Source organism: Oreochromis niloticus, linkage group LG19 (genome assembly GCF_001858045.2).
Source record: "Oreochromis niloticus isolate F11D_XX linkage group LG19, O_niloticus_UMD_NMBU, whole genome shotgun sequence".
In the NCBI taxonomy this organism is placed as follows: Eukaryota; Metazoa; Chordata; class Actinopteri; order Cichliformes; family Cichlidae; genus Oreochromis; species Oreochromis niloticus.
In genome coordinates, this window is record NC_031983.2 from 24,966,265 (window position 1) to 24,993,549 (window position 27,285).

At 41.1% G+C, this 27,285-nt stretch overlaps 1 protein-coding gene across 5 annotated transcripts; it reads right to left on the reverse strand.

The window, feature by feature from the left end:
* Positions 1–585: 585 nt before the first annotated feature.
* ttc7b (tetratricopeptide repeat domain 7B) lies at positions 586–27,244 on the reverse strand. Of its 5 annotated transcripts, XM_025901253.1 has the most exons (24): positions 27,052–27,244; positions 23,759–23,913; positions 23,593–23,668; positions 23,408–23,500; positions 22,971–23,134; positions 21,381–21,502; positions 19,841–19,919; positions 18,819–18,994; positions 18,589–18,652; positions 18,353–18,490; positions 18,036–18,224; positions 17,789–17,906; positions 15,697–15,754; positions 15,305–15,377; positions 14,975–15,135; positions 14,750–14,866; positions 13,011–13,112; positions 11,920–12,017; positions 11,356–11,634; positions 9,175–9,225; positions 6,504–6,644; positions 4,821–5,023; positions 2,654–2,727; positions 586–2,407 (listed from the first exon to the last, which is right to left on the reverse strand). In XM_025901253.1, the coding sequence occupies exons 1-24, from the start codon at positions 27,170–27,172 to the stop codon at positions 2,260–2,262; spliced, it is 3,000 nt and encodes a 999-aa protein (XP_025757038.1). In that variant the 5' UTR covers positions 27,173–27,244; the 3' UTR covers positions 586–2,259. The 5 variants fall into 5 exon arrangements, with proteins under 5 accessions (XP_025757038.1, XP_025757039.1, XP_025757040.1 ...); XM_025901254.1 differs by lacking the exon at positions 9,175–9,225; XM_025901255.1 differs by lacking the exon at positions 13,011–13,112 and having other exon boundaries at positions 27,052–27,243.
* Positions 27,245–27,285: the final 41 nt, after the last annotated feature.

Here is a 27,285-nt window from a genome sequence, read left to right on the forward strand (position 1 = left end):
GTTTTTATTCGTTGACGAAAGCATCAGCACATTTTGTTCTCATGCATTCGTTTGTATCTAGTTATTGTCCTGTTGATGGACTCACGTTTGGAGCCAGCCTCAGGTGGCCATTAGAGGGACTGCAGTTACATTTTTGGACTATTTAAACAAATCACAACCAGCTTCATATTGTGCACTAGCCGATAATAAGAAACCCCAGTGAGCATTTACATGGTAACCAAGTGCTTTGTGTAGTTTTTAAACTGAAATTGTGGCAGTAACTGCAGGAATTGTGCAAACGTATACACCTGGACCCCGGTGATGACCTTTATGAGAGATTAACCTCTAGTGACACCTGAGAGTCCAGCAGAGACCTCAGGACTGGGCGGGCGGGAGACACTGAGCGGTGGCTTCCTGACACTCCAGGACAAAACCTGTCAGCGCTGTAATCCTCTGATAAAAACCACACAAAGTAGCACGTGGCAATTTGCTGACAGACACACACCTGAGAAAGTAACACACACCGTCGACCTCGAGGTCGCTGCCAGGAGGAGTACCACACACACAGGTTTACCAAAGCAAGAGAACCAGAGAGCATCAGACGTCTTCTTTTTATCCACTTTTATTATCTTGGTCTTCATCATCATTCATTTATAGCACAAAGGACTCACTGCCTGAGCTCAGGAGGATATCCTTTCATACCTCGCTCTCTCTCAGCAACATCATTCTCCAGAAAATAGTTATAATTTACTCTCTAAAATAATAATAATAATGATACACTTGTTGAACAATCAAATATACAGCAATAATTCTTTGTATTTATAATCAAAAACAAAATAAAAATATTAATCTGGTGATGGGACACAAAGACAACACAATCACTGCGGGTGTATTTTTGCGCTCAACAAGGAAATCTGACTTCTGGAGGAAAGATGTGGCACAGATTCCAACAGTTTTCCGCAGATCGTACGTCGCTGCTGTTTGAGTTGCTCCAGGTGGCACTTTGACTTTTTTCACTTTAAAACTTCATAAAAACACTTTAAGATCAGCTGCAGGAAAACAGATTTCCCGTGAGGGCGAATGCAACCCGAGGTTTGGCATTTACACCGATTTATTTCTCAGTGAACGTCCGTCGATGCTCCGCTGGATACCTTAAAGACCCGGCTGATCCTGAGCCAGGTATACAGTAACAACGATCCCCCTCCATGCAGTGCAGCAGATAACATTACATGAGCATCTTTCCTGAGTGGATACAAGCACCAAAAAGTGGCACAGATACTTTTGGAAAATGATCTTGGTGTCGAGTCAAACACGATTGACCACTCAGAAGTCTGAATTTACTATAGTGGGTTCCTGTCTTCAGATTTTAACAATGCTAACACTGGTGCAGGGCTACAGTACAGTGAAGGCAATACTCATCAGTGGTTTGACCCCAGCTCGATCTGCTGCTGATCTATAGTGTTTGTGTGTGCATATAAAATGGGATTGAGTTTTTGTAGTGTTAAACAAACAAGCATATACATACTGCAATATTTACCACTGACTAAACCAGGTGAGGGCAGAACACAGAGACTAGAAAAAGTTTTATCTGATGAATTATCAGAAAGCAGAAAAGATGCAGGGCACCAGTGCTCGTTTCTGTCACAGATGATGCTCAAAGTCAACTGTAGAAAAACAAGATTTTAGCTTCAATTCTGGAGAGGGATTAAAAAATAAAGGCATGAAACCACTGAAAACAGGTTCACTGGTGGCTCTAAATTGTATGGTGGTCTCTCACCTTGCTGAATTCAGTAAGTCATCATTAAAAAAAACCAAAAAAACAAAACAGGACGGACAGATTTTGGCGCTTGCATCCACTTTTGAAAGATTGTTTTCTGTTGCATCGATGTGAACAGTACCAAGTAAATGCATATTTGGCTTTTAAAGGAAATCTAATCCATTTATGTTAAAATTGCTCAGAGTGTATGTGTGTATATTTGGACTAAACAACATGTAAACACAACTTTCAGGCTTCTGAGAGTAATGACTCGAACTGAATCTGACGAACGAGACGACACGTAGCGCGGGAAGGAGACGCACACTCACTTAGACGTGGGACACGGCCACAGAAAGGCATTGTGGGAAGCACGGGTAGACAGAGGGAAGCCTGTTTATTTGTACTATTTGCATTTCTATATACACTCTGAGTTTATGTGTGTGTGAGAGTTTGGCAGTTCACCTTTTCACAGGTGTGTGTGTTTGTGAAGTGGCATGCAGGCATGCTCTGTGTGTGTGTTTTTCTCATAGCGCTCTGGGAATGATGGTGAAGGGCAGGATGGGGCTGCTGGCTTCCAGCTCCAAGGCGGTGAGAAAACACTCAGTGGCGGCAGCGGCGTTTCCCTGAGCCTGCAACACCTCGCCGAGACTGTTCCACACGTCGTGAGCCGTGCTGAGGAGGACAGAGGGACGAAGAGGTCACAAGAGGAAGAACAGAAACAAATTCAAGGAGGGGAAGGAAGAGTAGAGGAAAGAGTATAGAGGAAAGGGAAAAAATAGGAGGAGGAGAGGGAAAGAAGGGGAGAAATTAAAGAGGAAGGAAAGAGGAAGAAGGGAGGAAACAGAAAAATGTTGAACCACAGGTGCCTTAAAGAAGAAAACTTACAAATATTACCATGTTAAACACAAACAAACTCACCTGTTGACCTGCACGGCGTCTCTCAGCACCTTTTCCGACAGACTGTAACGCTGCAGCTGGTGCAGGATCAGACCCTGCAACAGAGAAAACGACAAGAGAAGAAGAGAACGTCCCCTTTTTGTTATTATGCTGTGTGTCAATGATTCAGCAGCGGCTTTATTTAAAAAAGAAGCTCTAAAGTTAAATTTAATATCGGTAACAGCCACCCTCCTCTCACTTTTAACATTTATTATTCATTGAAGAATTTAAACCAGAGATTCAAATTTACACAGTGCGCCGTGTCCTTTATCTTCTACCGCAAACTACCTGCTGTATTTTACACACTTCCAGTTATAAGATGATGATTCTCTACTCCCTTTTTTTCCTTGCATGAGAGCTATGGAGATCAAATTCAGCAAATGGGAAAAACTAATGGAAGTAATCTTCAACAGGTTTATTATGAGGGACAGCCACCTCCGCTGCAAAAGTGCCAAAATGTGCAGTTCCTTGAGTGGCCACTTGGTCTTGTTCGACTCTCGTGTTACAAGGAATTAGTTTACGTCAAACTCCTTTTACATTGGTGGCCACGTACAGCCAACTTTTGTCTTTTGGAAGTTTATTCCCGAGACTGTCCACTAAAAATAAAACTCTTGTAGGCTCTGCTGGGTTGATTCTGGCCCTCGGGCCTTACGTTTGACACCCGTGCTTTTCGGCATTAAAAAAAAACAAAAAAACAAAAACAAAAGATGGTGGGTGGCACTTTGTTTTAGTGTCAGCACATTTTTAACCCCATGGGAACAGAACGATGGAAAACAGCAACCCAAATTATTTGTGAACCTGACTGCAGTCGGTCCAAGTCTGAAGACAGGTTGCCTCCCAAAAGGCGACCCCAATTGAAAGCGGTCGAAGATCGAGGGTGTCCCAGTGATGACCATGACCGGCAACCTCCGACTTCTTCCAGTCACAGAAAGGTTGCCGTCCTACTTTTACTCTAGCGTGAGTGAGTATGATGAGAGAAGTGTTTCTTGTTCTTTGAAGGTTTCCGTCATTGCTGGTGAGGAAATCATCTGGTTTGGGGTTGCTTCACTGCCTCATGGCTTCCGCAGATTATCAAAAAGTGATTATAAGCAGAGTAACCCTTTAAACTAATAACGATGCCAGGCACACCAAGAAGTCCAGAAGAGAAGAAATGGATCCGAGTTGTGCATCCATCTTAGTCCAGTCCGGATTATTTCTGTTTACTCGTGACTGGAAAGCACTCTGAGTGAACTCCTGTTGTTTTTCACATGACTTCCTCCTGTTTTTAGTTGCTCTTAGCTTAAGGTTGCATCATTTTTTTTTTTCCAACCTACTCTTTTTCTTCTCTTTGTTCCATTACTGCATTTTTAATCTCTCCTCCTTTTCTTTTTAGTACTTTCCATGTGCTTTTCATTTTACTTTTTTACATTTTACTTTTTTACTTCCTTTAATTTACCTGATTTAACTTTTACAGACTGATGTTCCACCGTGGGTCAGTCAGCTCAGTTCTTCATTTCACTTTTATTCTTTTCACTTTTTTCATCTATTGTTAAATTATCACTTAACATTAAATAAGCTGAATAAATTGGAGAAAAAGCCCATTTTCTTTATAGGCATGTTCAAGTACACCATCTTTTTCCTGCAGACACACATTCAAAAATTACAAACAAGTTCGAAACTTTCCCCACAATTACCAAGACGCAGTTCTCAAAACCTTTTTCAAAACTCTAAAAACACAAAATCCAGCTTTCAAGCTAAAATAACAAATACACAAATTGTCAAAAGCCTCCAAATGCATGAAAACATTTTAATCTGCACTCAAAAGCTGCGCGTCATAACAGGTCAGAGGGACACACTGACTACTGACGTACTGATCCTCCTTCAGCTGCCATTGCCGAGCTGTCACTGGAGAGAATTTTTGTAAGTTACTCTCTCCATCACCAGGTCTGTTCGTTTCTGGCCTGCCAACATGAGCGAATGCATAAACAAGGACAGACAGAGCAGCCTGAAAACAGAAAACAAACAAAAAAACAACCCCCCCCCCCTGTTTGCTCTCCTCAGGTGAGGTTTAACCATCCTGGCAGACTCTAGGTAATTACATAAAAACACACAAAACCCCTCAGGGTGTGAGGGCACTGCAGGCGGGCAGGTGGAGGACAAAGTGTCTTACCAGTCTCTGCATGGTCTTGACATGAGTGGGGTTGATGGACAGGGCCTCCTCGTACCACCGCTTGGCTTCGTCTATGTTGCCCCTCAGCTCGGCTATCTGCCCCCTCATGTAGAGGACGTTGTGGGATGTGGGGAAGAGGTTGGCGGCTTCCTGTGTGCACGCCGTGGCCTCAGCAGGTTTTGACATGCCCATGTACACCTCAGCTGTTCGATAGAGACACACACACAGAATTTCAAACTGATAGAAACACTGTGAACCTCCAGGGCTAAAAAAATAAATTATTCCAACTGTGACATCTTAACTGAAAAAAGTTTATGAAAAGATAATTTTTGCTCCATGTTTTTCCTCAAAGCATCCAAAGCCCATTCGGTGCAAGTTTACACATGTTGATGATATATGATCTCTCGTATCTGTTGATCTTTTGTGAAATTCTTCATCGTCGTCGTCTTCTTTTTTTCTGCTCCCTTTGGGGATGGCTACAGTCTGCCTGCATCTCACGCTATCCCAGCATCTTCTGCTGGCACACTAGTCCTCTCTGTGTCCTCTGTGCTCCTCCTCTTTTCGTCTTGCCTGGTAGCTCCATTTTCAATACCCTTTGTCCAGTATATCCACTACTACTCCTCCGCACATGTCCAAAAAAAAAACTATCTCAGCCGTACTTCTCTAACTTTGTCTCCAAACTCATCTACCTTCTCTACCTACACTCCTTGCAGCTTCACTATTACACCCGTGGCTCTCTCTCATCCGCACACATATATTCAGTCTTTCTCCTACTGACTTTAATTCCTCCTCACTCCAGAGCATACCTCCACCTCTCCAGACTATCCTCCACCTGCTCCCTACTCTCAAAGTTCACCATCGTCCACAGAGACTCCTGCCTGACCTCATCTGTTAGCCTGTCCATCACCACTGCAAACAAAAAGGGGCTCAGAGCTGATGCCTGACGTGTAGTCTGTATCTCCAGTGACACACCTCGCCACAGGCTCGCCGTCCTCATATATCTCCTGCAGCTCCTCACATTTTTGTTTGTTTGAATGACTAATTAAATGTGACTTTTGGACTGCTTTTGCTGCATGGCTGTGTGGACACAGTAATACTCTTAAAACATGACATAGAAAACAAGAAAGGATAAAAACATTTTTCCCTTCAAGCTGCATAAGCAGAAAAAAAAGACTTAACTTCATGCCCAGCTGATGCTTTCATTGCGCTGGCGTGATAAAGACAGAATGATACGAGTAGAGACGGAGGAAATGAGCCTGAACTGGCTGATTACATTAGCCGTATCGCCGGGCTGGACATGGCCAACCCTGACAGGAAGCAGCTGGAGAGATAAACAGGCGGACAAACTACCTCAGCCTGAGTGTGTGTGTCTGTTTGTGTGGACACCACAGTCTGTCTTGGTCACTGAAATCAGAGTCTGAGCTCAAGTCAGGGGAAATCTAATATATCCAATACATATCTAATCAAACTGCTCTTCAATACAGTCCTGCAGGCTGATGCCGGTGCACTCACTCTGACCTCATATCTGATTCTCTGATGAAGCAAATATCAACCACAAGCCACAGCGAAAGAGGTGAGCAGACAGTGCCCTGCTGTATTTGACGGCTAGTTACAAAATGATTGATTAATTATTAAGGGATAAAATAACTTTCATGCATGCGCTGCGAATGAGTAAGATAATACCTGCATGGAGCCAGATCTGAGCCAGGGTCATCCAGGGGTGCAGGGGTCCATGCTTGGGGGCACTGCTCTGCAGGGAGGAGGCGACTTCGGATAGAGCCTGCTCCACACGACTGGCTGCTATGGAGGTAGCGTGCACCGAACCTGGAGGGCGGAAATCAAACCGTCACAGACGAATACACCAGCTTCCAAATTCAGTGACTAACCACTACAACAGCAGTGTTAGGCAGCCATGTGCCACAATGCAGGGTGATTTTAACTGAACAAAACAACAACAGAGGCCACTGATTACTGTGGTTCTGCAGTGTTTGGTTGCAGTAAACAGTTGGAGTCCACACTGGCACACAGTTTTTCAAGCCTTAAAATAAGTCCACACCATTCAGCACTCGGCGGCACACAGTGTTAGGGCCCTGAGTTAAATCGAATTAGTGTCTCACCATCATGCATAAAACTGCATCACTCTGCTCATTAGTAACTAAAAGAAGTGTCGCTGTGATGGTCTGCATATCCGCGGACTATTACAGGGGTCAGCATGGGAGGAAAAGCAGGTCCACAAAAGCCAAACGTATCACAACGCCACACAGAACGACCCCCTTACACATCACAAAATTTAGTCTGTCTTGTTTTGTTTCGCTAAACTGTCATATGAATTGCAACCTAAAGGGATTAAAAATGAATAAAACGTGCCTCTTAGACTCTTTTCTAAATTTAAAATGAACACAGCTTGCTTTAATCTGATCCGTCCCCTTCACTGACTGAAGGAATAATAAAAAATATTTTAAAAAAGGAGGAGATTTGAATTTTAAAGATTTCTAAGAGGGGACTACGTGGCAAAAGGATGTCTCGATGAAGCTGAGAATCCTGTTTGCTGTGGAGTAATTTGTTAGATGCCACCATGCAGCAGCCCAGCCGAGCGCAGCACAACACGGGCAGGATTGCGTGTAGCGCTCCCTAAATTAAGCCGATGATGGCGAATAAACACCTTCAGCCTGCAGGTGGAGTGTGTTTCGGTAATTTGAAGCATTTCACTTTTTTCTGTGCATCGTCTGTCTGCAAGCCTGTTTCTGTGCTGCAAGTTGGCAGATGTGAACACCACCCTTGGAGGAGCTGGAGGAGGTGGCCAGTGAGAGGGAGGTCTGGATGAATGAATGTATTAAATATGCCAGAATTACACTGAATTAAAGATCTACAGATTACATGAAGCCCAAAGTGTTCCCTGCCTCTATATTCTTCAGATCCGTCACCCTGTGACCCACAGGCCCTGTGTCTGCTGCTTACTATGCTCCCGTGCACCTCCTTTCCTCCGATCCTCCTCCAGCTGCCGTTTTCTTTTTTGTTTCTACCCACAGGTCTTACTGTTTGTGTGTGCTGCTCTTTGTTTGTGTTGGACTTTACATCATTCGTGGAGTGTTTATTGTTGCACCTTATGCTTGTTGTGATTCTACGAAGACGTCCGGGTGTGTTTGAATGTTTTCCAGTGATCTGCTGCTGCCACCTCTTTAAATAAGAATTTTAATGACTCCTCTGGTAAAAACCACCGCAGAGTCCACGCCCTATTTGGTCATTGAGGTTTTGTCATCACCTGTAGAGTAGTAGGCTGGGGCGGGCTGATCAGTGTAAATCAATATTTCGATACAGTTTGGTCGATTCATATAAAAAATAAAAAATAAAAAACCCAAAAAACAAACTTGGCTAAATTTGCAAGGGTCAGATTACCATGTGGGATATGTGGCTGCTCAAAACAAGGTCTTCTTTTTATCCTCAGTTTGCTAACAGGCTCACCTTCAACCCGTGTTTCCCTCTGGACTTAAATGTGCTTTTCAGTTATCAAAAAATAAACAAACACCAAAATAGTGCCAAATTCCATGGTATGAAGGTTAAACGTAGCTTGTAAGTCATGGTACAAAGCTGATTTTGAGGGGGTCAGGCGGGTGGCACTCACTGAAATGATGCATAAGACCCATATTTGACACGAGCTGTACTTTGACATCATGTGAAAGATGCGATCATTAACCCAAGTGTCAGAATACACAGAAGGATATCAGCTGTACAGAGCTGGTAATGCCTTTCATGAGAAACTGCACCACTTCCTCATTTATTACTCGTCGCAGACTTCCCACAGTGGTTTGTTAGATTTCAACCAGATTACGTTAAATTGATTACAACACTTGAGCATCTGTCAGCAATTTGCCTCAAGCTTGTTGTAACAGTTACTGTCACAACTACCATCACATTCGTGAGAAGGAAACTGCTTCCTGACTTCATTTCTGGTGAGTTTTTGTTCTCTTTCACGTTACCGAAAAGGATAAACGCGTCAGAAATAACATCTGTGTGCTGGAAAATAAGACCCTCGTCTGGATTGTGCTCTAAAACAATCCAAACAAGTCGTTTCCTGAACACCTTCATGCTGCTTTAATGTGACAACATGCAAAAGATGCCTGAGCTCTTCCTTCTAACTCACTGTAGGCCTTTGAATCAGCCAACAGCATGATTTAAAAAACAAAAACAAAAAAACTGTTTGCAGATGTCACCTTAAAGCAGAAGATATTTGCACATACTCTCTTCATATGAATATGGCACATATCTGGACCTCTTGGGACAAAGGGGGAGCAATGATGGAAGAATGGATGAGGGGGAGAAAAAAAGAAAAGATGGAGGTTAGATGGCTACTTACAAACAGAAAACATGGAGGAAAAACCAAGAGTGTTAGCGTCCTGAAGGCCGCCTTGAATAAAACGAAGGGATGGAAAGAAACAGAAAGACGACTGTTAATGATTGAAAGAGAGGAAGAGACAGAAGAAATATCCAAAGCACGATGAGGACAAAAAAAAAAAGAATTCACAGAAGGTAGACTGTAGCACCCCGTGAGGTTTTCATTCTTCACACTGTCACTTTTAGACCACATGACAGCAGGCGAGCCGCTTCCACTCATGCCCCCTTTCTAATGACAGAAATTTGATTGAACATGTGAATATGGAGGACCGAAACAGACCAAACTGTGAATAACTACATCAGGGGTCCCCAATCCCAGTCTGCGAGGGCCGGTGTCCCTGCAGGTTTTAGATCTCACCCTGGGTCAACACACCTGAATCACATGATTAGTTCCTTACCAGGCCTCTGGAGAACTTCAAGGCATGTTGAGAAGGTAATTTATCCATTTAAATCAGCTGTGTTTGATCAAGGAAACATCTAAAACCTGCAGGGACACCGGCCCTCGTGGACTGGGATTGGGGACCCCTGAACTACATTAAAAAAAAAAAGAAAAAAAAAAGTAAAAACAATTCCCATGGAATTAGCAGTAACTTAACTTTCAAAATAAAAGCGCTGTTTCTTTGCATGGATTAAAAAAAAAAAAAATACAATTACATATTTAAAAAAAAAAAATCTAAAGTATCAGTATGTGTGGAAATACTGAAATATTTAGATCAAGAAAAAAATAATCGGTAAATAATGATTATTTGTAGGAATAAATGCACTAAAATGAATATTGAATATAACTGTAGGTAAAAACAAATTTTTATGTGCTATAAAACACTAATTATGTTTTAGTTTCTTTGCTTAATGGTAAATTACTTAATTTACTGAGTCATTCATTCCTTTGTTTTTTTCAGTTTTTTTTAAACGTTTGGCAGAGTCGGTCCTCCATAAATGCATACCCAGTGGCCTATTAAGTAGTTAGTGACATAAGGATTTTTTAAACACCAAAAGGTCAAGAAGGCCCATATTTCAAGTCATGACAGGTTTTTGTTTCAAAATTTGGTGAAGAACATTATATTTTACATCTCATGATGTGGTGCACCTGTGTATCTGAATTAGCTTTTTAATGAACTAATCATTCAAAAATCTCCTAAAGAAAGTAAATTTATCATATTTTCAGTAACCATGATGATCGACTAGCTGTCACCATTCTGTGGCCTGCAGGAAAAATACCATTACCATTATTATTATCATTAGTAAGAAAGATGGCAACAAGAACAGACAACATGGAAACTGGGAAGCACGACAAATTAATGCTGGCTGAGATGGAAACACTGAAAATTATTAAAAACAAAAACAGAGAGGTGCAGAGAAAGTGCAGCTGTGATCTGTAGAAAAAAATAATCTTTTATAACATAAACCGCCTCCCCCCATCTGATCAATAAATTTAGCTAAACGAAATGAGAGCGTGTGTGTGTGTGCGTGCGCATGTTTAAGTCACAAAATAAACAAAGCAAATGCATCAAAACTCAACTCAAATTCACATCAAAGTATCTGCAAACATGCCGGGATTTACAGCAGCTCTGCGGAGTTTGTTTCAGCCAAAACTCCAAAATGGTTAGTCTCTTTAGTCTCTTTGTCCAGGCTTAAACAAATCTCTCAAATTCATGACACACTCAAGCATCAGTGAGGGTGAAAGCACAAGAAGGATGTGGCTGCTCATAAGAGGAGCTTTCTTAGATATCGAACAGTGCAAAGATAGCTGGTGGTTTATGTGGCACATTATATTAAGTCAGAAACTGACAAGTGTTGCATTTAAGTAAGAAAATAATTGCAAAGCAGGGAATTAATACCTTCTCCAAAAAATACTTAAGGATTTTTTTAACTTTTAAGATTTTTCTTTTGCCTTAAAACCGCATCCAGGAGGATTTAAATGTGTCAGGAAATGGTGCTGCCTCAAAGTGCTTTGTAATATAGTTTGGAACTTTTAATCTATTTGTGTTTCTGGACATGAATTTTTACGATACTATAACTAAGAGCAGTCATAACATATGTAGCTCAAAAATCACGGAAACAGGCAAAGTAACTAGTGACGACATCTGTTTGTGGTCAGTCTCCACACCGTGCTACAGGCAGAGCGGACGTAGAGGAGGATTACAGTTGGAGGACAGCTGGCGGACTATGGCATGGTTGCAAAAGGAGTGAGTCCTGGTCTTGGTGCGTGGAGGTGGAGGAGGAGGAGGAAGGGAAGGGGGAAGGGAAGGAAGAGGAGAGCGGAAAGATGGTTTTCGGAGTGGAGGCAGAGGAGTACGGGGAGGCTGGAAGATGAAGACAGGGGAAGAAGGGGAAGACAGTGGGGAGGAGACGGTGGAAATGGTGGAGGGGGAGGTGGGGGAGACTGGTTCGAAACCAGAGAGCGAAGAGGAAGAACCTGAGACTTAAAAAGAGGAAATAAAACAGAAATGAGTGAAATTAATGAAGGATTAAAGAAAGGATAGAAACAAAAAGACCTTTTTTCAAACGACAATTTTTAAAATGCTCCCATTTTTTAAAGTTTATACATTAAGTTAAAAGAAATCTGATCCGTTTATAGACTTTTTCCTCTGCTATCTGTAAAAAAGACATCAGGATGACCATCAGATGAGAGAGAATAATTAAACAAGTTTGACTCTATATTTACTGATGAACGCCGAGCACGTAGACTTCAGGTGTGTGTACCTACCAGTCTCAGGGTCACTGAAGTCAGGCAGGGTCATAGCGTTGAGCTGTCGCCTGTCTGCTATGGCTCTATCCAACAGACTGCTGCCACGCCCCGAATCACTGCCATGAAACACACATGGATGTAAACAAAGGGAAAAAGCGCACACACACACACACACACACACGCACGCACACGCACACACAGGGATTGAGCTGCTGAGCAAACATGACCTCCAAAACAAGGAGATAAAGCAGTTTAGTGCATTAGTTACCTTTTGTTTTCTTAGTTAGATCAAGCTTTAAGGGAACTGTGTTATTAATGAAGACACAACGACTCATTGCCAGTTATTCAAATGCCTGATGCAGCTCTTGCTGCCAAAGATGGCACAACCAGTTATAAGATTTAGAGGGCAATTAGTTTTCCACACAAGAACAGGTAGGTTTGGATAGTTTTTTCCCCATGGAATGAAATAATTTAAAAAGTGCATCTTGTATTTACTCTGGGTTATCTTTATCTTGTATTAAATTCTGTTTGATGATTGAAACATTTAAATGGGACAAATACACACACACAAAAAAAAAACTAAGAAATTAGGAAAATACCGTTTCATAGCTGTTTATTGATGCTTAAAATAAGTCCTGCTTGGCCTGATACAGTATTATGGATCATGATTAGCCGGTGACAAACTGGTTAACTAGCACTTTAACTTGGATATCCTTTTGAAAGCAAAACTGTTAGAAAGCATTTTAAGGTTAGGTAGCTAGCTTTTTTTAGGAATATGGCAATGCGGAGGTTTTAACGTGTATACAGCTATTTCAAAATGGCCAGTTAAGCTAACCAGATCAGCCCCAGGAGTTTGGATAAGTTAGCTGAGCTGTGGGAAAGCTAGCGGTTTATCAATTATAGCAGGAATACTAGCATTGGCTAACATTAAGCCATCTTTTTTTCTGGCTAAAGTGATCTGTAGTCCTGAAAACTATGAATTCAATGCCATATGTATGCCATGTAAGTGTTTCCTTTTTCTTTTGTGTTCCTGTTGTGCTGAGCAGTGGTTGTTTGTTGACATTAGTGATTAGTGGACACCATTCATAAGCTAATGTTAGCTTCCTCACGGTTGGCACTGGGAGCGGCACTCGGGAACGGGCGTAAATGCCACATCCTTTGGATATTTGCAGAAAATTCCCAAGTTCTTCACAAAGAAGTCACTCCACAGACTGTCAGAATCAACAGAGAGAGTCGGGGAAGGTCTTATATTTTAAAATTATGCTATAATCCATTCAGAAATTTGCAATAAGAAGTGTGTAATACATTAAAAAAAACTTACTAAATGGACATTTAATTAGGGAAAGAGTAGCAGGATCATAAATATAAACTAATACTAGCTGAAGTTTTTATTTAGTCAGGTTTTGACTAATATTCAAAACAAACCTAACATCAGGTTAACATAAACAGTAAACTTATCGTATTTGTACACAGAGGCTTTTTAGTACACATCACCAAATATGCCTGGAATTATAGCATTTTTAAATGCCAAGACCATCAGAATAAATGAAATGTTTCTCCACGAAAGTGCTCAGTTGGTAGTTTAGTGTAATCCAGTCTTCACAAAGTTATTTTTAAAAGTCTTAAAAATGTTTTAACATTTGGTGGCCAGATCATTCAAGGTAGTCTCCTTGCACACCTCTGCACCTATTTCAGAGATCCACACCAGTCCCGTTATGACCACACGAAGGTGCTTATTTAGGACGAGGGCTGCATTTTCAGATCTTCACAGCAGCGACCTATCAGCCTTAATTTTATTTTGGAATAGAGGTCAAAGCCACAAGGAGCTCAATCTCAAGAGTAGGAGAAATGGGAAATCACAGCCACCTGCCTCAGTTACAAATGCTCTCCTTCAAACCCCTCAAGACATTAGATTAGATGTCCAGTTTTACCCTGGGGGATGACATCATGGTGCACGAGATCTAATGCACTTTGTTTGGTTTTAAACCCCTGATCACAAGTAATAATCTCGAAGTATATAACCTTAAAGAGCATAGTAACATTTAAATCAGGTATAGTTATTCTTTTTTTATTGACACCATATCTTAATTATTAAAAATAAAAAACAAACAAAGAAACAAACAAAAAAAACAGATTGTTGATAAAGTTCAAACTGTTTGTTTTGTTACAGCTCCAGCTACGGCACCAGAAACACTGTTATTTAGTTTTTCCAATTCTAAAAGCAGTGATTCCCAAAGTGTGGACTTTATATCATTTAAGGGCCTACAAAAAAAGAAACAACAAAAAAACAAAGCCATGTGATTTGAACCATGTGTTATTGTTTATTTATCTGACCAAGTAATAATGCAGAAACTATTTTATTTCTCTTGACTTTTGGTGGAGACGTTATTGGATAATCATCATCAAAATCGGAACCCACTGAATATTAAAAGTATGACTCACAGAAAGCGAGTACCTTTACTCTCATGTACAGTGTCTTTCTTAAGTTTGGGAGGGGCTGAGATAGGTGGGGTGGGGTCGGGGGGATATTTACTGGTTTTGCTAGAACACATGACACCAATCCTGGCTTCTAGCCACAGGCGCCGTGTTTTCGTCTGCTGCTAGTTTGAGACCCCGCGGATTTGAAACCACCTGCCTGACGAAATTACGTTCACAAAAATCTGTGACCACCTTCCATTACATGGTTTTTACCATCTGGTGTCTGGTTTGTCATCCATCGTTCACCTTGGTGTTGATGATATTCTAGTTTTGCCTGTCTGCAATTTGTATATTCTATCATCACTGTTACAATTATTGTTATTATTATTAGTAATAGTATTTTTTTTATTTGGGGGGAGTGTGCGCGTACCTGGGGTTGGTAAGGTTGTAAAAGCTCTTCCAGATCTGCAGCATGTGTTTACAGGTGAGCAGAGCTTCTTCGGGTCCTCTACACATAGCCTCCAGTTTGACCTTGGTATACAACAGACTACACAGACACACACAAACTCACAATCAGCCTGATCCAGCTAAATTAAAAAAAAAAAAAAAGTCATGACACCTCGTGTGTGCCTCAGTGTGATGTCTGTGAGCTCACTTGAAGTTTTCGGGGTACTCGGAGAGAGCCATCTCTATGATATTGAGAGCATCGTGGTAGTGTTTCTGGGCAGAGAGAAGCAGGGCCAGCAGGTGAAGGGAGTGGACGTCATCTCCTTGAAGCTGCAGCGCCTGTCGAACATAGCCTAGCGCCTCGGGGATCTACACACACACGCATATGTACACAAACTACAGGTTTTCACAACATTTGGGATAAAAAGCACTGTGTTAAATATGTGCAACTCCTTGGAGTTTTGATTTTGGACGTCTGCCTTTCATGTCTCAAACACTTCTGTTGATTTTCTCTTGCTATGACTGTACATCGCATTACCTGTCTGGACACGGCAAGCTGCAGCGCCAAGTAGAAGGCTGCCAAATGGTCAGTTGGAGACAGACTCTGAGCTCTACAGATGAGAAGAGAAAAGAGATGTTGTGTTCAAGACACAGCAAATAAAAAATGACATAAGGTTAGATAAAACTTTAAAGATCCCAGTGGAAAAATAAGGTCAGCGCTGCAGCAAGACAGGGAAGGGAAAGGGAAAGGGAAGCAAACGCTGACCATATTTATGGAAATAAATAATGTCAAAGCCAAACACTGCGCACAGATTAGTCATAGCACAAGCACGAAGGCTCAAATGAGTCAAAAGCATAATGTAATGGTTTGGCAGGGTGGTAAGTTTAAAGTGTAAAAAAGAAAACAGAGCATCATAGCTCAGTCCGAACCTCTGGAAGGCTCCCAAAGCTTTCCTCTGGTATTCCTCCTGTGTGCTCCGCAATGACGCTAAAGACATGCAGAGACACAAACACACCGATGCGTTTTACAGTAACACTGATTATGAATCACTGCAGCTTTTAGCACACTTCTTTTCATACTGCAAAAACATCCGGGCCAGAAACAGAAACAGATGATGCATCGCCTCATGTAAGCAAGCGCTCTATAGAGATCTGCCATCATATTCATCACAAACAAAAAGAGTCCCTTGACAGCACACATACCCAAAAGCAAAAAACATTTTTTTATTTCTTTTAACTGAGGTGGTAAAGGAGGCACCAAGAACCATCTGGCAGAGACACAGAGTCAAATAATTAAACTAAACCACTCGAAAAGTGGCTGAAAACTCAAGAAAGTGAATGATTTTAAATGAGGGGAGAACTCATGGCTTTACCATAGACTTAAAGAACTATGACTCACACTTCCCTTACTTTGAATTTACTCAGAGTGAGCAAAGGTGTGATAAATTTGCAATCGTGCACAGTATAAAACAGGGGTGTCAAACATAAGGACCACTGGACTGTGAAGTAGGGTAAAAATTTGGGACTCTTAACTGCGTTTTTATACATTTTAAAGCCTGTCCTAGTGCTAAAGACCTCCCACACAGCTATTTGTACAACACAAAACTTGTGAAGCAATAGACAAACAACTAAATGACAACGTTTGTACAACGTGTCCACAGCAAAATAAATAAAATATGGCATTTTCTGGCAATTAACAAAAGCCTTCCGCTTTCTAATTACAGGACAGTCTGGGCTCTGAGCTACCAGACCCTTTTCTGTATTTTTACACATTTATTTCTTACAATTTAAGCCCAAAGAGTCGTGCCGACACACTCCTTTCATTTAAATAGACCAGCATTTATTCAAAATGTAATAAAACGTGAGGTGTGGTACTTAAACTGCACTTCTTTTTCTTCTATCAAGATATCGCAGGGATTAAACGTGCAGTTAAACTTCTTTACACTGACGGAAAGAGGATATTCATCGGTCTGGCCCACTAAAGATCAAAGTGTATTTGTATAAATAAATGTATAAAAAAAGATGGAAGTAGCATCTGGGTCTGAAAAGTGAAGCCCTTAAACCTGCATTCATTTTAATGGCCACCAGTGGGCAAAAAGAATTATGATCCCATAGAAACCTCAGTGAAAACGGTCGGGACCTCACAAACCTTGGTTTATGGGCTCAGTTGCTCATTTCAGGTCATACTGTATAAAACATTAGGTCCATTTTGTAAATACTGGTCTTTTTAAGTTTTACAAAGGAGGATTACATGGGTATGCTCATTGCAATGAGCGCCTAGTTTCACAGTCAGCTTGTCATATTAAGTGGTTGAAAGTTGCTTGAACGGGAAAGAGCAGCATCGAGTTCACCGCGAAGAGGAAAGAGCTAAAAAAAAAAAAAGAAAGATAAAAAAACCCATCAAAGGTATTGTTACTGCTCAGTTTCACTTCACTTCACTACAAACAAAAGTTCTTTGTGTTTGTGCTGTTGTTGGGCAATAGGTGTCATAACAGACAAACAAGCAGGCTCAGAAACACCTCCCGACACTGGCCCCTGGTGACAGCTCTGAAGCTGAGAATTTTTAGCCACGCTCCTGCATATTTAAATTTGCCCACTATTCCCTTCGTGGCCATCTTCTCATGAAGTGCTGTGATGGATTTCTTGGAAGTCCTTTCATGGCCACTTGCACATGAACTGAATTCCCGACACTGCGACAAAATGACCCTTCAATTTAAATTTTTAACAGTGTTAAATAGGCCACAGTGGCAGCAGGGACAAATTGATGATGCACAACCATTTGAAAGCTGGAAAAAACAAAAAAAAACAAAAAAAAAAAGAAAGAGAAAGCCCTCCTGACCTGGGCTAAGCTTGAAAATAAATAATCTAAGGGTGATTTGGTCTCTGGTCCAAATCAGCCGATGAGTTTGTAAACTTGCAGCTTTTCCTGGTTTCTTTTCACACAGAAAAAATAAAAATCTTGCTCACACGTTCACACCAAGAAAATGACTCAGGAGATGGAACTTCTCCTGAACAGACTTACCATCAGTGGCTTTGAGGCTGTAAACCAAACCTATTGCCAAGTAGCCTTTGGCTCTGAATTCAGCTGCTTTCTCTCCCATGTCAATCACCATCTTTGCAAAGCATTCTCCTTCATCCAGCTGAATGATGACAGAGGGAAATTTATAGGAACAGAAAGAGAAAGTTGACACTGGTAGACATGTTGGAGGCCACTATATTAAGAACTAACAAACCGCCCTCACAGGGCAGCTCAGCTGTACGGTTCTCACCCAGTGCAGAGGTCCGATGCACAGCTTTACGGCCAGCAGCGGGATGGTGGGGTCATCGGGCTTCAGGCGGATACACTCCTTGAGAACCTTAACGGCACGAGCTGATTTGCCTGCTGCCATCAGCGACAAGGCGAGCTGATACCACAAGTGGAACTCCTCAAAGGCGAACTTCATGGCTCTCTCCAAACACTGAAAGAGGGTACATTTTTCTGTTTTATCAGGATGTCTGTAGCCACCAAAGTTTGTGTAGGAAAAAAAGCAATAAAAATACTATCCCCACAGTCGCTGTGACTGCGGTCCACAGAGGGGTCATTCACCTCTGACAACATCTCATACTGCCCTCTCCTGCCCAGAGCTATAGTCAGCAGGTCATACACCACCGAGGCCGACTGCAGACTGATGATCCGATCGTTGTTGTGTTCGGGAATTCTGCTTAGGACGGCGTCACGGTTGGCCTGAAACACACAAACGCCCACGTATGCATAGGTGTGAATACGGAAAAACCAGCTCTGTGTTCTGGCATGGCTTACACTGCAGAGAGTTTGTGCCTCACCATGGATTCACTGATGAGCAGCAGCAGCAAGGCTTCTTCTGTGTTCTCCTGAGGGCAAAACAGACTGCGAGGAGAGGAACGCAGCGGGAGGCCGATGGAGTTGGACGAGGATGAGAGGGAGAGAAAAAGGGAGGAAAAAAATGGAGAGAAAGTGATGAGAACAAATTGGTGGAAAAGTACACTGGCAGCAGATTGAATCTGGTATCCACGCCGAGTGCTTTGCTTCTTACTTCTCTCCCGAGTACACTCGTGGGCGTCGGCTTAGGCTGTAGCTCTTGCTATGAGTGTGTCCTTGGCGTGTCGGATCGTCCAGGGGCGACACAACGGGTGGGTCTTCAACAGGAGACCAGTAACTCTGTTCACACATTCCTCTGAGCAAGATCTCTGCAAGCTGTCTGGCTATGGTCTGTACAAACACAACACTTGTATATCAACTTCTTATAACACAGCACAGACTTTAATCTGGACCTTTTTGTCATTAACATACATCCTTATAGAAATCTACAACTATTGGATCTAACAGCCTGTCCTGGGATTCTTCCCAACAGACAGAAGATGATAAAGTTGTGGTGCAATTTGCGGAAGCAGTGACAATTTAGAAAATTTTTAAACTTATTTCTTCTTGCTAAGATGAGAAGAAGTTAGAGTCGGCTGCCATAGACAGAAAACGGATAAAGCCTCTGCGTTGGGCTCTGCCATTCGTTTGTTGGGTAAGTTTTTGACTTGTAATTTTGGGAATGTGTAGATGTAAATCATTTGAATTTTGGTGTCAGTGACCATTAGTTCACCTCACTATTGTTGTTAGAGGTCAGATTTAGAAACCTTTTTCCTTTTGAAGCACCAATCAAAAAATTTGTGGACAGCAGTGCCGTGCAGTGTAAGTTCTCTCTCCCTCTGTCTACCACTCGCTGAGGAATAACTAACTTTGCTTCGAACGTTCTCGGAGTCATCATTTCATGTGTCAGTGTAGCCGAACTGATAGCACGCCCGTAAAAACTAAAGTTCTGGCGCACTAAATGTTTTTTTTTTTTTTTGAGAAGTCAGTTTGACTTCTGACAGCCTCCTCTGTCAGCTTAAATGTGCAACAACAGTTTGTTCTGTACTGTGAAGATGCAGCAGTCTGAACAGACAGTCTAAAAAAAAAACAAGAACAAAATCTTACTTCTACTACCTAAAAGCACCTATGAAGCAAACAATTATGTTCCCAAAAATTCCAAGCTGTTCCCTTAAGTGTTAATAAAATCTTCCTCACCATTCGTAGGTTCTGGGTGGTTCTGGTCTCAATAGCCCGAAGAATCTCTCGAAACCTGCCCACACCTTGTGTCAGGTTGCTGCAATGATGGAGACAGGAAACATGGAAAGACAAAAAAAATATTACCAGCTGCTGAACAACACTGAGTACAGTGCACATATTTCACATACTTGTCTAATTTTGTGTGTACTAGTTTTCTTTGACTACTTGAGTAGCTTTGCATGATTCAGAGTTCAAAATAATCCAAATTTTTCTGTTTGTCTTCTGTCTGAAACAAGTTGATTTAGCTCAGTTTCGCTGGCTTCCCCTCGTAAACAAACAGAAACCATTAGATAAAGATGTTGAATTAGGTTCCACTTACTTTGTTTATTCTGATTACATTTTGTAAAAGCCAGCCTATGCATGCACCAGAACACGACTGTTTAGGAGACCATATTGTTTCACATCATTTACTATTTTTTTTTTTTTAAACAACTTGAAAATGGTGCAAATATAAACTCACTAATTTCAGACACTAATTTCCAGCTCCACGTTTTTATACTTGGACTCTCTGAATATCTTTGCATTACTAACAGTTTAAAATAATTCTCTTTTTATATTGTGGGGACTCCAAGTTTGAATTAAACTGTTTCAGCTTCCTCAACCTTTTAACTTTCCTTTCCTCTGACTGGCTGCAGCTGCTGCCAACAGCAGGTGGGCTTTCTGCTCACAGGCAGCGTCATGTGACTCAGATTTCCATATTGGAAATCTTTAATCATCCAAACCATATCATCCCACATTTACGTCATGCAAAACCAAAAGCAGAAGAAACTGTCTACACAGGCTGACCTCATTTTTTTAAACCTTTGGCCATACACATGACAGGAGAGGTAAAGAGTAACAGACCTTATTTAAAGTCACATTCCAATATATACACATACAATATATATTTTTATGGACATTTAATGCTGTGTGAGGCATTTTTTATACTAGAAGCTTCAAATGAAACCATGTTATTCCTAGAAACTATGACAAGTTGCTGTGTGATGTCATATTTGTACCTGAGACCAGTCTTTAATATTTACAAAAACAGACTATGTATACTGTCTACATATTTTTGGTTTGCTTCACAGCAAAAACAATCATTTAGCAATAAGTAAAAAGAAAAGAAAAAAACAAAACAAAACCCTGTAGGACAGAGACTTCACGCAGGCGACTACAAATCTATCACGAGGCGTCCAGCAGCTGCTGCAACACTGAAACTACCAGCAGCATTTAGCGCAACACCTCTGTGTGAACTGCTCTGAGCTCAACCGTGAATGTTATTTAACCGTATTCACACTTTTTTTTTGCTTTTATTCCACCTGTCAGCAGCTCTGTAACACCATAACTGCAGAGTGAGTGAAGAATGCACACAGAGGGCTGCTAAGCTTTAAAAAAAGGAAAAAAAAAAAAAGGAAAAAGAAAAAAAGAAAAAAAAACAACAGCAAGAGCCAGAGAGGTAAAAACTTTCCTGTCTGATCTCTCAGGTTCAGCACCATGTGTTCCCTGCCCCCCTTACCCATTCTTGAAATGGATGACATGGGCTCTCTGAAGGCCCGTCTCTAGGAAGTAGCCCAGCTCCTGGTCCTGAGCTGTCGGGCCAGGTTTTGGACTGCGGTTCTGAATCCCTGCTGACAACGCCTATGCAACAACAAACAACAAGAAGAACAAGACGTTTACTCAACCCCCCTAACCTGAATCAATAAGACTTATTTTAATCTCAGGCGGCTCTGCATTTAAAAAACAGACACGATTCTGCAGTGGAAATCACTGCGTGACTTTCAGCTGTTTACTTCTATTGATTTTTACTTTGATTTTTCAACCTCCGCTTTATTTGACTTGATTTTGTCTCTCGGTGAAAATTAAACTTCCACAACCAGCGTTCCTGTTGCAGAATTCTTCCACAAATTTCGATTCAGGATTATTCAAGTTCCATGTCTCCCTCTTATAATGTCTGTTTTTAGTAAATGTCTTCAGGTGACTTCTGGCTCATTGGCAGTCCAAAATCTGACACCTGCCGGAAACATATGGTGCGCTACAAAAGAGACAATATATGACAAAGAATCTGATATCAGGCCAAATCGGAAAACTAAATCTGGGTTTAAATACTTTCTTTTACGGTCTTTTTGGACATAATTAAAAGCCTGAAACAACTTCTTGAGGAGCAGTTCATCAAATTTAAACATTTAACTTTCAGTCAGAGGAGTCCACATTTAAGGAAACGTAACAGTGTTAAAAATACTGGACCACTCCTGAAAGACTATTGATGTTATGCTTTTCTCCTTTTGAAAAACTATCAAATAAGCAAGTGAACAGTCAAACCTGGGACTGAAGCATTTGCTCTCTCTCCTTTTTATTGTTAACTGGAGGAAATTAGTCTGAAAGCTGCTTTGCATACTTTTGAATATAAACTAGAATACAGTAAAATACTTTAAGGGTCAGGGAGTGCATTATAAGAGGACTGCACACCAGGAGAGATAAAGAGATTATTTTGGAGGGAAAAAAATGTTCCTTTAGTTCATTCCCTTAAAAGTTTAATCTCTGTGATTTGATGAATGTACCCATTGTTCCCAGTGTTGTTAAAAGAAAAAAGTATCTTTCCATGCTGTACAGCCCCTCAACTCTAAAACACTAATAAGAAAGATGTTAAAAGATAAGCTATGCAAGTTTCTGGTATTAGAGTCTCAACAAACAATCAAATATCCACCGTTTCAGCATTTGATAAGCTGCTTTTTCTGCTTTAAAATAAACGTAAGGTTTTCCCATCTCTGGCTTAAATACGTTATCACGACATCTCTAAAGTATTCCTTAACTAGCACCTGTAATATTGCACACGTTTTGTTGAATTTCTCACAAGTATCACTACATCCAGGTTGGAGTATTTGAGCTGCATCCTTCTCAGTTTTACTGCAGTTTGCTCAGTCTGTGCTCTCTGCAAATAAAGACGAAGAGATTTGTTTGCCAGTTGGCCGTCGAGGGCGGTGGCGCATCAGTCAAACTCGAACGCAGTCACCAGGATGTTCATCACACGCCCATAAGGATGGTGAAAAACAACAGCACGCAGAGAAAACCCTGCACTCTGTGAAGTCATCACAGCCTGACAACACACCTTCTCGGCCTCCTGCAGATAGAGCAAAGCGATGTCTCCAGACTTTTCGTAGCAGGTGATGATCTCCTGCTCCCGCTCGGTCATGCTTCTGTTGGACGCCGGAGACCCGGCGTTCTTATTGGATAGAGACGGCGAAGCAGCTGGGACTTTCTCTAGGCACAAACCTGAGGAAGAAAGAGAGAAGAAGAAACATGGTGTGACTGGGAGACATTTTACCCTATTTGACACCATCACTTACTGTCAGTGATGAATGTTTTCCCAAATTAAATCAGTTAAATACATTCAAAGAGAAACAGTGCAGACTGCTGCTTCTTTTTACATCTGTGGCACTGCACTGCCACCATGTGGAGAGAAGAGGTGCTGCAGAGATTAGTGCTGATTAGCTTGATGACAGTTTAAGTGAGGTTAAGGAGGACACAAACAAGGACTGTGTATACCTTTAGTCGCATAAGACTCTGCTATCATAGACAGCCTGTACACAGGAGCTCCAGCCAGCTGCATATCATCCAGGTTCACCTTGCTGTAGTGCCCTGTCAAATCACGAATTATGTATTAGTAAACTGACCTACTTCTTCACTAAAAATGAGGAAAAAAAAGGCTGAATATGAAAAATGTGAGTCACCTAAAGCATCTTTGTATTCTCCCTCCACATAGCACAGTTTGGCCATTAACAGGCTGGCTTCCTGGATGTAATCCGGCTAGAAGAGAGGAATAAATGAATAAATAAATAAATAAATAATAAAGGATGTTTCTATGTTCAGAGTTTTGATTTTCAGCCCAGTGGTTACCTTCAGGTTTCCTCTGTCCAGAGCAGCAGTGAGATGCTTCCTGACCTCCAGCAGTTTTGGCCGTTGGACCCTGGGACTTGTACCTTGCTTGATGGGATTCTCCTTCAGGTACGTCTGCAGCTTACATTCACCCAACAGCAGCTCACCCAGGTCATCTGGAAAAAGCAGGAGGTCAGAGCAACCATGACATCACATCCTCTTGTCCTCATCCAGCATGCCTCCAACACTTTGAGAGCTTATAGTTGACCTAGTATGCTCATGAGCATGAGACCCAGTTCAAAATAATCCTTATTTGTCTTACAGTAGGTTTGTCCCCAACCTGCCTATTTCTGGTTGCTTGGTGTGCAGTTTGCATGTTCTCCCTGGATACTCACCTGTAAAGGTGTGCCGTTTTCATTCATTATTTGCCTTATGACTTTAATGACTGATGTAGGCTGAACACCTGGTTAAAGTTCCCTCTCAACCACCTGAATCTGTCAATGACGCATTAACATCAAACCAGTACATGCAGTGCCTTCATCTACTTTCTTCTTTGATCAAAGCTTCCTATATCCAAGCTGTCGCTACAACCACATGCCAACAATGGCAAACCCTGTAACCTGTGTACGCTCACGCAAAATATCTGCCAAGCAACATGGAGTTAATTTAATGCCATAGAAGTACGCAAAGAAGTAACACAGAAGAAAATATGGAAGTAACAGGGGCTCAAAACACCCTGAGTAAAAATTATGATGCATGAACTGAGGCTTAATGGTTATTCAGAAACTACTCAGGGCTACAGTGAGAATGGCAAATCTGCACACAGAGAAACACCGCTTTTTTTTTTGCACACATACCAGACAGAATTATGCACAAGTATCTAAATCGTGTGCGTGTTTAGATATTCAAACTCTGAACTGACCAGTAATCCTGTTACTGATCCCAGTCAGTCACCAGAGCTCAAAGCTTTCACAAAAATATGAAAGGCTATGGAAGAACAGACTAACAAAGTCATGACAAGAAACAATTTTATGATTGAAAATATAAATACATAAATGAAGCTGGGGTCATGCTTGAAGGATTAAAACTGCTTAAGCGACAAGTGATGTGGAAATACATCAAAATAGCTCAGTTTATGCATGGCCCAAAAATTGGAAAGTTATTGCATATATTAAAGCTGAGATTTTGTGCAACTTTTTGTTGTTGTATTTATTTTATTTTTATATAAGTAACTTATAAAGTAAAGTATAATTATATAATTATATTAAATATAAAATAATTTATATAAATTGTGAATTCATTTACATATTAAAAAAAATCATCCAGAATCCTCACCAAAACAAAAACAGCGGAACTTATCACTCAGATCCAAAGCGGCATAAAGCAAACGTACAGCAGACTGTGCTTCAGTTTCTGCTGAGTAAAATTCAAATATTTTATTAATTAGCACTCTGGGCTCTGATCTGAATATCTTCACTAATGGCTCCAAAACAAAACAACAAAAAAGGTGTTGGATAAAAATGCGGAGACCAAACCTGTGTATAAGGTGATAGTTGCTACTTCCTTCTTTTGTATCACTATCAGTGGTGATTCCCCAAATCCACATCGAGTCTACAGTGGACTTGAATTTAGGTCTTGAATTTACTAGGGCCTTACGAAACATCCAGAGGTTTCAGGTCATCATGAACAGACTTTTATGCTCCGTTATATGAAAACATTCTGGTGCTCACTAAAGGGGTTGTGGCCTTACACCAAAAACCAATTATGGCTTTTCATATAAGCGAGATTGAATTGAAAAAAGCTTTAACAAAGCTTGTTTTGTTTTGTTTACTAAGTAGCCAAAAAATTACAGGGAAATGCCTCCGCTTCTTTTAAGTAACTTCACTGATGATATCACTGCAGTAAGTCTTATCTGTGACAGCATGGGAATCTGCATACCGGATTGAGGTACAGCAGCTGATGAGGTTTGTGCAAAGACATACAGCTCCCAAGATCACTGGATGCAGTCTACTTTCCACAGCTTCACACTATACCACCTGCCTACTCTGCAAATCTCCTGTTCAGTCTTCTCCCATCAGGCAAAAGATACAGGTTTACTGGGATTCTGTTTACAGTTTTATTTGTTTTTACAGTTATACTTACTCTTTACTACTATATTTAAGTTGTTTTTAATTTTAAACCACAGTTTTACATTTTTTAGTTAAGGTGTTTTTACAGAGTTTCTGCTTTATTGTCTGCTTCTTTCAAATCTCACAATAAATCTCTCTCATTTCCATTTTCATGTCCTTTACAGATGCAATGATGCAAGTTTTAAAAAACAAACCAACTTTTCCTCGTACAACAATAATGATGTTTAAACATAAAAGCTAAGCACATTTAAATTGCATGACAAAGGTTGGCATATAAATGAGTTTGACTATAGTTCTGTTAAAGTAGTTTGCATCTTTCATCTTATTTTCATTTCATTCAAATGTCATTCAGAAAAGTGAGAAATTCCTTCCTGCATGTAACTTTTATAATAACCAAAAATAAAAAATAAAAAAAATTCTGTCGTCAGTAACACATCATCCTTGCTTGACTGGTTTTATCTTTTAAACTAAAATATCACTCTGCCGTTTACTGATACCCTGAGAAAGCGGTTTGACAGCTAGCACGTATTGTAGCTATCTTAGCCAACCAGAGAGAATTTGAAAAACTACCACATTTAAATATTTAGTGGTTTCAGCAAACGCATGACCGTCATTAAATAAACGTTAAGGGGTACAACTTAGAACTATAACCTTCTGGAAAATTCGGCACAAATAAAAATTAGCAGAGGTGTTATTAATTTATTAAGGTCTCGAGTAAGTACCCCGATAGCGCCCCAAATCGGTTTAACTGGTGACAAGGGGACAGTGAGCTGGAAAGATAAAGAAAGAAAGAAATGTGAGATAAATCTGTCGTTTTACTCTAGCGATGTCTCTTGAAGTACAATTCATAAAACGTTATTGATCCTCCACAATAGTCAAACACATCCAACGTTAAATGGATACATTTCTGAACGAAGTTCGTGACGGGAAACTGAGCTGTCAGAACACAGGAACTCAATCACAGCAGCGAAAACTGTTCACATGTTTAAACTCAAACCTTCCTAAAGTTTAACAAAGACCTGTCACATCTCTTTCATAAAATCTTTACGAAGTAACTGGCTCTAAGCAGAGGCGACAACTCCCAGCATCGGCTGCCTCTGCCAGGAAGTAGCGAGGACTGAGGCCAGGGAGGAGGCCCCGTACACTGGATGAACGAACAGCGGAGAAACCCGGCACACTTCCTACCGTTTGATATCAGTTTAGCCGAGAGCTGTCGCACCAACTCTGGAATCTTATCCCACTGGGCCTCCGAGCGGCATCGCTCTATCTCTGTCTCCAGTCGTGAGCCAGACTTCCTCGCTGTCATTTTGGCGAGTGAGGAGCAGCGCCAACTGGACCAAAACACCACCGAAGGAGCAAGCTAACGCTGGGTGAACCCCAACATCCGGTCCCCACTTTCAAAATAAGACACAGTAATTG

Coding starts and splice junctions, on each gene's coding strand:
- ttc7b (XM_025901253.1), bottom strand. CDS start 27,172: ATGACAGCGAGGAAGTCTGGCTCACGACTGGAGACAGAGATAGAGCGA. Junction 23,914..27,051: donor GGCTAAACTGATATCAAACG/GTAGGAAGTGTG, acceptor TGCTTTTTCCAG/ATGACCTGGGTGAGCTGCTG. Junction 2,408..2,653: donor GACGCCGTGCAGGTCAACAG/GTGAGTTTGTTT, acceptor TGTCCTCCTCAG/CACGGCTCACGACGTGTGGA.